General features: G+C 49.1%; 1 protein-coding gene across 2 annotated transcripts in view; it reads left to right on the top strand.

Annotated features, from left to right (window-relative positions):
* The first annotated feature begins 4,453 nt into the window (after positions 1 to 4,453).
* Positions 4,454 to 10,969, top strand: part of LOC147006589 (uncharacterized) — a 74,197-nt gene continuing 67,681 nt past the window's right edge. For both annotated transcript variants that reach the window (XM_085868470.1, XM_085868469.1), the window contains exon 1: positions 4,454 to 4,629. In XM_085868470.1, the coding sequence (XP_085724596.1) occupies positions 4,600 to 4,629 (30 nt within the window). In that variant the 5' untranslated portion in view covers positions 4,454 to 4,599. The remainder of the gene's footprint in view (positions 4,630 to 10,969) is intronic.

The following is a 10,969-nucleotide window of genomic DNA, read 5'->3' as shown; positions in this document are numbered from 1 at the left end:
CCTTGACGGTTTCGTTTGATGGAGAGAGATTTGGGAAAGCTTGTTTGCACTCTCCTTCCCCAGAACGAGCTCTGCTGCTCGCAGTACACTTGGTTTTATGAGGGTCTCTCCAATGGTATGGCTCTTTTTGCTCTTTCTAATCAACATGGCGATCTCATGAGAAGCTTCAACAACCTTTGCAGTCTGTTTTGCCGAAATGCTCCACTGCTGTCCATCTTAGCTCGCTTCAAGGACTTCCTTTTGGTTTCAAAGAATGCCTTGGGTTTGGCATCTGGAGCAGGATGCATTGTCTTCAAGTGGCATTGCAAGCGTGTGGGCTGCATGCCTTCAGTGGTCAGAGTCTTGCAGCATGTTCTGCACTGGGGTACCTGTGTGTCACCCTTTTGGAGGGACACAAATCCAACTCGAATATATACAAGATACTTCACCCTTTTTTGCACTCATTGTGAATGATTTTGTTTGAAATGGATTCTGCAAATCTGTAAAAAAAAAAAAAATTTTAATATTAAAATTAAAATAAAATATAAATTTTAATATGAAATTAAAATAAATGTTAAATTTTAAAATTAACTTTAATATAGACAAGTCTGAAGACGACGATGGTTCATGAGCGGTATTTGACGATGTCGATTGTTTCAGAAGTCAAGGATGAGACGATGTGATAATGTTTGACCAAGTTATAAAAATGATCAACATGATGTGGTACGAGTGACAGGTTATTCGCTGTAAAATGTGGAAAACCCGGTTTCGTTCAACAACTTTAAAAATTTGACCTTTGCATAACCTTTAAAGGTCACAAAACAATGTTGTGGACATTAAAATAAGGAAACAGGATACGTGCTATAGCTTATTGGAGTTAGTTCGCCAAAGATGGTCGAAAACCCGGTTCGATTCCCACAACTTTGAAAATTTGACCTTTGTGAACTTTATAGATCAAGGATTATGATCTTTGGTGCAAAACTTCCTCTGGAACATTCCAGGAACAATATAATATCATATAGGCCATATGGCATTTTGCACTCCTCAGATTATCCATACTTTGATGAAATCAGCGTAAAAACAAACTTGAAGGGAGCGCCACGGGCAAGGTGTTCGAGATCGAGCAAAATGGTTTCAAGACTTTAGGTGGGGAATGACCTCAAGATTATGCATAAAAAATATTGTCATCCAAGCTCTCAAAGTTTGGGCGATCGTATGATTTTTATTTCAATATTCAAAATTTTCTAAGTTCGTGACATTGTGACCTTGACCTTGGGACGAAAATGAAAAATCGAGCAGTGTGGGGCTATGCAGCTGCCATTGGGCTAACCAAATACCGAAACCCCTGCCAGATTCGACAAACCCCTCGGAGAAGATGCAAATTTAAATTGGCTACCCACTAAAAACACATGTTTTTTGGGTGTGGCTCCGCCCATAATGGGTGCACCACGCCCATTCTCAGGAAAACACAACGAGAGCATGATATAAACCTCCCACCAAAATTTTATCAGGATCGGATCAAAACCCACGGAGCTATGATCGGGACAGACAGACAGGCAGGCAGACAGACAGACAGACAGACACCAATAACGAATATCGTGGTCACTTTTTTTTTTCGTGAAAATATTTTTTCGCGAACCAAAAATGGAAGGCCTCGTCCCGAATAGAAAACGAAAATTATTAAAGGCGATACTTTTGTTTTTTTATGTTCATCACGATATTATACAAACACTTGTTGAGAGAATTCCGAAAATAATTCGGGAAATTCCAACTTTTTTCCTTCGGGATCAAGTTCCCGATGGAAAATTATGCCCCCCCGCCCCCCAGGGAAAGAGCCAATGTGTTGGAAAGTTCGAGAAGGTGCAGAACCAATGATGTCATCGCATCTCCACTGTGCTTGTGTTCGGGTCCACATCCAACTTCTCCAGTTTATTGTGTTTAACTCACTCGATTGAAGCAGCCACAACAAATGTAAACAAGACATTCATATTCATCTTCTTCTTCTTCAGTTTAATACCAAATGAAAACCTGTGACACCGCAGTGATAATTCAGAGTAAAACTATACGATTCCTGTTCATCAACATATAACAAGCTCGAATGAGCTTAGATCCTCCTCCTCTTAATGATGACGTCATAAAAACGAATATGACGTCATAGTGATGTATCATATGTGCGGTAATTCATCTCTGCTGTTCGATTCCCTGTTCGATTTCCGCAAACAAAAATCAAAAAGCTTGCCGAGTTTCGGAGATAATTTTTTGGGCGATTTCCATTTGCGGAGATATTTTGACGTCATAACTTTTTTTACTCGGAGGAATTTTCAAAATCGGAGATGGTTACTGTCTGCGCAGAGTATTTTTACATTTGTCTGCCAAGTTTCAGGAAGTTTCGATGAAAACTGGAGGCTGTGAAACAAAAAAGTCCACAAGAACAACGACGTGAGAAACACTGAGAGATCCTCCACGAGGATCTAAAAATACCTGTAAAACGTCCTTCCACGACCACAACCCTCCTGTCACCAATTTGATCAGTTTATTGCCGCAAAAAATGATGTTTTAACATTGATTTGACTTTTTTAATCCGTGACGTGTTCAAAACGAGTTCCATCCACGACACGGGTCAGTCAAGTCGTGCTGACCAAGATGGCGCCGGTCACGTGACCTCGAGCTTACAGTGGCTACACTTTTTCCGGGCTATGAGCATTCTGATTATTTTCAATTCAGTGGTCCAGGTGATGTCACGTCCGGTAATCACCCGAACCCGGAGGGGAAACCGATCGGAATCCCACAGGTAAAATCACGACGTTGAATCAGGTAAATTATACCAACTTAATGTCCGTGAAAGGGAGAGTGTGAACCCACAACGTTCATGTCAATCGATGATTGATGAAACCGACCGAAAGGAAATTACAAAGAGGGATCACCCGTGCACCATGAACATTGAATGGAGTGGTAACATGGCCGATCTGTGGCTTCAATTGTTCAAATGAAACCAACTGGGCGATGAGCGGTCAACAACGATGGTGGAGATCAACGATGAGAAGGACAAAAGTGACCACGTGGAGGAAGAAGAAGAATGAAGAAACGGTGAAGAACTTCCGGGTTGTTGTTCCTGTAAACCTCGTACAGAACCTCGAACCGAGATCCTCGTGGTCGGGACGGGACTGATGGGAAGAGGTATTTTGGGAATTCTTATTTAACACGAAAAACGGGAATTTAAATAAAAAATAATATTATGTTTCTTGACGACGTCGATGAAGGAAAGTTAAAGGAGTTTTTATTGAATGTTTGTTGAGGTGTTTGATTGTTAATTTAATGAGGTGTTTTTCACTCCTTTTGTTTTATTCATCACGTTGTGTTATAATCACATCATCACTAAACTTCCTTCAACGATCATTTAACCTCATTTTTCCTTTTAACAACAAAACTTCCAGAAACCTTTTATAATTGACTTTTATATACAATTTGATCTCGAAACGAGGAGAAACGAGGGAACGAGGTTCGATTACCGACTTTACCTGTTCCGTGGGATTTTTAACGTTCATAATCTGAATGGAGATGAAAACCCTGATTAATAATCAATAAACTCAAAAAGATCGTGTGGGTCGAAAATGTAACATTCCTCGTTAACCTTCCACCGACATTCCATCAGGTCTCCCCCACCGCCCTGCCCCCATCAGGTCTCCCCGACCGCCCTGCCCCCATCAGGTCTCCCCCACCGCCCTGCCCCCATCAGGTCTCCCCCACCGCCCTGCCCCCATCAGGTCTCCCCGACCGCCCTGCCCCCATCAGGTCTCCCCCACCGCCCTGCCCCCATCAGGTCTCCCCCACCGCCCTACCCCCATCAGGTCTCCCCCTCCGCCCTGCCCCATCAGGTCTCCCCCTCCGCCCTGCCCCCATCAGGTCTCCCCCTCCGCCCTACCCCCATAAGGTCTCCCCGACCGCCCTGCCCCCATCAGGTCTCCCCTCCGCCCTGCCCCCATCAGGTCTCCCGCCCTACCCCCATCAGGTCTCCCCCACCGTCCTGCCCCCATCAGGTCTCCCCCGACCGCCCTGCCCCCATCAGGTCTCCCCCACCGCCCTGCCCCCATCAGGTCTCCCCTCCGCCCTTCCCCATCAGGTCTCCCCTCCGCCCTTCCCCCATCAGGTCTCCCCCCAGCCCTGCCCCCATCAGGTCTCCCCCCCAGCCCTGCCCCCATCAGGTCTCCCCCACCGCCCTGCCCCCATCAGGCTGGCCCCTGCCGCCCCCATCAGGAACCTACACATCTCCCATCGATGCACAAATCCCTTTGTTGTGGTGTCTGGAATGTGTTTGTGAGATGACGGTGTCGGACTTGTTGAACCTGGATATCCAGGCCCCCCCTAACAAACGGACGCCAACGTTGGCAGACGGAATGAAAACCCGTCATTCTTGTAACAAAAGCGGCCGAAATTGAAACCACCACAGTAAACCGAAACCATCACGTTTATTCTACACACAAGAACGGTCGTGACGGACACAAGAACGGACAATCCCGAAATAGATTGGTGGGGAAGGGAAGCAAGGTTGGTTATTTCCGTCGGGAAACGTCCGAGAGCGAAACAAAAGCGGTTCATCCCGGTTACTGTGGTGCGAACAAGATGGCGGATGCAGTAGAACGACCTGTTACGGTATGTACATTTTAGTGTTTGTGCCTCGAACATAAATGTAATATCGATAATATATCGTGGGAAGTACCTGATGTGGTTTTAACAATTTATTAAACCGAATTTTGTTGCGATGACCATGTTTGGTTTGCCTGTATTTCGAGCCCCCGAGTGGAGGATCGCGAGTTGTGTAGGCCCAGTTCAACATGGGGGATCGTGTATGGGATCTTTTTACAGTTTTTACTTCATATTAACTTTGTTACTTTATTGGAATTTGCAATTTATTATTAATATCAAATTTTACCTCTTGCAAATATAAACGATCAATCGTCACTGATCGCTGCAGCACGGGGGCACGAATTACACGAAATGTCAGCCACACATGAAGTCAAGATGGCGCATTTATCGCTGCTTGTATAATATCCCGTACCACAAACGGGTTTTCATGAACAGACATGATATATGAAAGGCAGACTACGTCAAAGTTAACTGACCACAACTTCAAGAACTTTTCAAGCCGCCATGTTTTCCACGTTATGGAAACCGGAATGAATCGCTTTCGCTTCGGTCTCCGCCGTTTCACGACGGAAATAACCGATGTTGCTTCCCTTCCCCACCGTTCTATTTCGAGATTGTCCGTTCTTGTGTCCGTCACGACCGTTCTTGCGTGGAAAATAAACGTGTTGGTTTCGGTTATATCTGCTCTTGCGACCGTAATTACTGTGGTGGTTTCAATTTCGGCCGCTTTTTCATCAATTTTAGCTGTTTTTATAACAAGAATGACGGGTTTTCATTCCATCTGACAACGTTGGCGTCCGTTTGTTCAGGGGGCCTGGATATTTATCTTCTCGGAAAGTGTAAATTCATGATGTATCTGTGAGAAAGTTCAAGTAAAAGTAAATTGAGATGTTTGTTGGTTCTTCTCTCCACACGTGGGTTTCAGAAGGTGGAACGGAGCCCTCCAGGTGTGTCTTTTATATGTATCATCACTTCAATATCTTCTTCTTTCGGCTGCTCCCATTTGGGGTCGCCACAGTGGATCATCAGTGTCCATTTCACCCTATCCTCCACATCTTCGATTGGCATTCCAACCACCCGCATGTCCTCCCTCACCGCATCCATGAACCTCTTCTTTGGCCTTCCTCTTCTCCTCCTACCTGGCAGCTCCATCCTCAGCAGCCTTCGCCCAATATACTCCGCTTCCCTCCTGTGCACATGTCCAAACCATCTCAATCTCGCCTCTCTCACTTTGTCTCCAAACCGTCCTACCTGTGCTGTCCCTCTAATATACTCATTCCTTATTCTCTCCATCCTCGTCACTCCCAACGAGAATCGCAGCATCTTCAACTCTGCCACCTCCTGCTCCGCTTCCTGTCTTTTTGTCAGCGCCACCGCCTCCAAACCATACAACATAGCTGGTCTCACTACCGTCTTGTATACTTTCACCTTCACTCTTGCAGCTACCCTTCTGTCACAAATCACTCCTGCAATTCTTCTCCACCCACGCCATCCTGCCTGCACTCTCTTTGGCACTTCTCTTCCACACTCGCCATTACTTTGGACAATTGATCCCAAGTATTTGAACCCATCCACCTTCCCCACCTCAACTCCTTGCAACCACACCATACCACCACCCTCCCTCTCATTTACGCACATGTACTCCGTCTTACTCCCACTGACTATCATTCCCCTTCTCTCAAGTGCGTACCTCCACCTCTCGAGGCTCGCCTCAGCCTGCTCCCTACTCTCCCGATAGATCATGATGTCATCCGCGAACATCATAGTCCATGGAGACTCCAGTCTGATCTCGTCCGTCAACCTGTCCATCACCATTGCAAACAAGAAAGGGCTCAGAGTCGATCCTTGGTGCAATCCCACTTTTACCTTAAACCGGTCCGTCACTCCAACTGCACACCTCACTGCTGTCACACTGTCCTCATGCATATCCTGCACCATCCTCACATACTTCTCCACCATTCCCAACTTCCTCATACAATACCACAACTCCTCTCTTGACACCCTATCATAAGCTTTCTCTAAATCCACAAACACACAATGTAACTCCTTCTGACCTTCCCTATACTTCTCCATCAACATTCTCAAAGCAAACATCGCATCAGTGGTGCTCTTTCCTGGCATCAAGCCATATTTCTGCTCACAAATCATCACCTCTCCTCTCAACCGAGCTTCCACTACTCTTTCCCACAACTTCATGGTGTGGCTTAACAACTTTATGCCTCTGTAATTACCTCAGCTCTGCACATCACCCTTGTTCTTGAAAATCGGAACCAGTACACTTCATCTCCACTCCTCCGGCATCCTCTCACTTTCCAAGACTTTATTAAACAATCTGGTTAACAACCCCACTGCCATCTCTCCTAAACACTTCCATGCCTCCACTGGTATACCATCTGGGCCAACCGCCTTTCCACTCTTCATCCTCCTCATAGCGGTCCTCACTTCATCCTTGCTCATCCACCCCACTTCCCGGTTCACTATCTCCACCTCTTCCAACCTTCTCTCTCTCTCTCATTTTCTTCATTCATCAGCTCCTCAAAGTACTCCATCCACCTTCTCAACACGCTCTCCTCGCTTGTCAGCACATTCCTGTTTGCGTCCTTTATCACCCTGACCTGCAGCACATCCTTCCCAACTCGGTACCTCTGTCTTGCCAATTGGTACAAATCCTTTTCCCCTTCCTTTGTATCCAACTTCTCATACAGCTCGTCATATGCCTCTTCCTTGGCCTTTGCCACCTCTCTCTTTGCCTTGCGCCGCCACTCCTTGCACTCCTGCCGACTTTCTTCATCTCTCTGGCTAATCCCACTTCTTTTTCACCAACCCATTCTTCCTTATACTTTCCTGCACTTCCTCGTTCCACCACCAAGTCTCCTTATCTTCCTTTCTCTGTCCAGATGTCACACCAAGTACCTTCCCAGCTATCTCCCTCACCACTTCTGCTATAGTTGCCCAATCATCCCACCCCTCTTTACCACCATCCAACATCTGTCTCACCTCCTCCCTAAATTCCACGCAACAGTCTTCCTCCTTCAGCTTCCACCATCTGGTCCTTGGTTCAGCCCTCACTCTCTTCCTCAACCTCACCTCCAAAATTATCCTACCGACCACCAATCGATGCTGTCGCGCTACACTCTCCCCTGCCACCACCTTACAGTCTCTAATCTCTTTCAGGTTGCATCTCCTGCTTAAGATGTAATCCACCTGTGTGCACTTTCCTCCACTCTTTTACGTCACCCTGTGTTCCTCCTTCTTCTTGAAATACGTATTTACCACTGCCATTTCCATTCTTTTGCAAAATCTACCACCATCTACCCTTCCACATTCCTCTCGTTGAGACCGTACCGACCCATCACCTCCTCATCCTATTTATTCTCTTCCCCAACATGCCCATTGAAATCTGCTCCAATCACCACTCTTTCATCCGATGATACACTCTCCACCATTTCATCGAACTCACTCCAGAAATCTTCTTTATATTCCATCTCACACCCCTTATGTGGGGCATATGCACTGATGACATTCATCATCACCCCTTCAATTTTCAACTTCACACTCTTCACTCGTTCCGACACTCTCCTCACCTCCAATACCCTCTTGACATAATCCTCCTTCAGGATTACCCCGACACCATTTCTCCTCCCATCCACACCATGGTAGAACAGTTTGAAACCACCTCCAATGCTCCGAGCCTTACTCCCCATCCACTTGGTCTATTGTACACACAGTATGTCCACCTTTCTTCTCTCCATCATATCAGCCAACTCTCGCTCTTTGCCAGTCATTGTCCCAACATTCAGAGTTCCAACTCTCACCTCCACACTTCTACCCTTCCCCCTCTCCCACTGCCTCTGGACCCGCCTTCCCCGTGTCATCCCTTCAATATATGTGTTGATATTCACGACTTGGCTATATATGTATGTATGTACGTGTGTTTGTATGTATGGAATATTGTCGAAGCACAACACACAACAAGAGGGGCGGGAGAAGGAAGGACAAAACAGTGGGGAACAAAGACGGAAGGAAATCTGTGAAACAGAGAGGGCTGGAACATGTGGTATACAAGATGGACAGGACAGGACAGGGACTTTCAGGAAGGAAAGCAGGGAATTTGATGGAGGTCGGTTAGGGGTGGATTAATGGGGGTAAAAAAAAATCGTGGTTTTGGATGGGGGAAGATAAGAGGTGGTGTTGAACAGCAGTTTTGAAGACCTGTAGGGAAGAGTGGGATTGAAGAGAGTGTGGGAGTTTATTCCAAATGTGGGGGAAAAAGAGGAATGAAAGAGTGAAGGTGAGTAGTGATTCTTGATTTTGGTAATTTTTGTCAGAACGGGGTTCCTGACGGATCTTGAATGTCCTGCGGAAATAATGAGGTGGTGGGGGGGGTCAAATCACAAACAGAGCCCGGGGGGGGGGTGGGGTGAGACCAGAGAGGAGACAGTGGAAGGCAGAAATACCACCGACCTGCCTGCGGTGAGAGTCAATGAGAGTCCCAAAGATTTGGCTTCACCGCAGGAGGTACCAATGATCCTAAATGCCTTGGTTTCCACAGCATGAAGTTGAGAAAGGTAAGAGGCAGGAGTACCAGCCCAGAGGGAGGAGCAGTACTCCATCAGGCTGTGGACGAAAGCTTTGTATTTGGTCAGGAGCACTTTTTCTCTCAAAAGAGCCTTTCTGTGTTTCAGGATGCGACAGACAGACAGCAAGAGCCTATTATGAGAAAGAGATGGTGGGGCCAGGGCCGGATTTAGGGGCAGGAGACCGCCTCGGGTGCTGGCTTTGTGTGAGCCAGCCAGGAAGATGAAACAGGAATTGAGAACGAAATGAGCACAGGAGGTAGAAATTAAGATTTGGTCTATCATGTCTGTGCAACGTCAACACCACGATTCAGATTAAATAAATCCATCAAACTAACGACTCAATTTAATAAGGATATTGGGGAAGGGGGTGGGAGAGTGGGGATGAGAAAATTGGGGCAGGTACAGGGATATCACCAGGGAATGAAGAAATTAATAAATTGGTGGCTGGTATAAGGGGGGTGGGCGTCGGCTGGTTTGGGGTGAACAACACACAACATCAATCCCACAGTATCCCATGACAAGACCCTCGCTACCCCTTCATCAATCCTGCCCTGACTACCCCTTCACTACTCCATGCAATCGCTTCGCCTCACCACTGCCTGCTCTCACGATCCCCTCACCACCTGATCTCCACAGCCTTCGTGATTGATCCCCTCACCGCTGCCTTCCCTCACCACTGACTCCCGTTGCCTTCCCTCACCACTGACTCCCCGCTGCCTTCCCTCACCACTGACTCCCCGCTGCCCTCCCTCACCACTGACTCCCCGCTGCCCTCCCTCACCACTGACTCCCCGCTGCCCTCCCTCACCACTGACTCCCCGCTGCCCTCCCTCACCACTGACTCCCCGCTGCCCTCCCTCACCACTGACTCCCCGCTGCCCTCCCTCACCACTGACTCCCCGCTGCCCTCCCTCACCACTGACTCCCCGCTGCCCTCCCTCACCACTGACTCCCCGCTGCCCTCCCTCACCACTGACTCCCCGCTGCCCTCCCTCACCACTGACTCCCCGCTGCCTTCCCTCACCACTGACTCCCCGCTGCCTTCCCTCACCACTGACTCCCCGCTGCCTTCCCTCACCACTGACTCCCCGCTGCCTTCCCTCACCACTGACTCCCCGCTGCCTTCCCTCACCACTGACTCCCCGCTGCCTTCCCTCACCACTGACTCCCCGCTGCCTTCCCTCACCACTGACTCCCCGCTGCCTTCCCTCGCCACTGACTCCCCGCTGCCTTCCCTCGCCACTGACTCCCCGCTGCCTTCCCTCGCCACTGACTCCCCGCTGCCTTCCCTCGCCACTGACTCCCCGCTGCCTTCCCTCGCCACTGACTCCCCGCTGCCTTCCCTCGCCACCGGCTCCCCGCTGCCTTCCCTCGCCACCGGCTCCCCGCTGCCTTCCCTCGCCACCGGCTCCCCGCTGCCTTCCCTCGCCACCGGCTCCCCGCTGCCTTCCCTCGCCACCGGCTCCCCGCTGCCTTCCCTCGCCACCGGCTCCCCGCTGCCTTCCCTCGCCACCGGCTCCCCGCTGCCTTCCCTCGCCACCGGCTCCCCGCTGCCTTCCCTCGCCACCGGCTCCCCGCTGCCTTCCCTCGCCACCGACTCCCCGCTGCCTTCCCTCTCCACAGACTCACCGCTGCCTTCCCTCGCCACCGACTCACCGCTGCCTTCCCTCGCCACCGACTCACCGCTGCCTTCCCTCGCCACCGACTCACCGCTGCCTGCCCTCGCCTCCGACTCACCGCTGCCTGCCCTCGCCTCCGACTCACCG

This window comes from Eptatretus burgeri, unplaced genomic scaffold (assembly GCF_056783735.1).
Source record: "Eptatretus burgeri isolate ZD-2024b unplaced genomic scaffold, Ebu_testis_v1 Ebu_testis_scaffold_3162, whole genome shotgun sequence".
In the NCBI taxonomy this organism is placed as follows: domain Eukaryota; kingdom Metazoa; phylum Chordata; class Myxini; order Myxiniformes; family Myxinidae; genus Eptatretus; species Eptatretus burgeri.
Note: the sequence above shows the minus strand (reverse complement) of the source record. Positions and strands in the feature narration are given on the sequence as shown.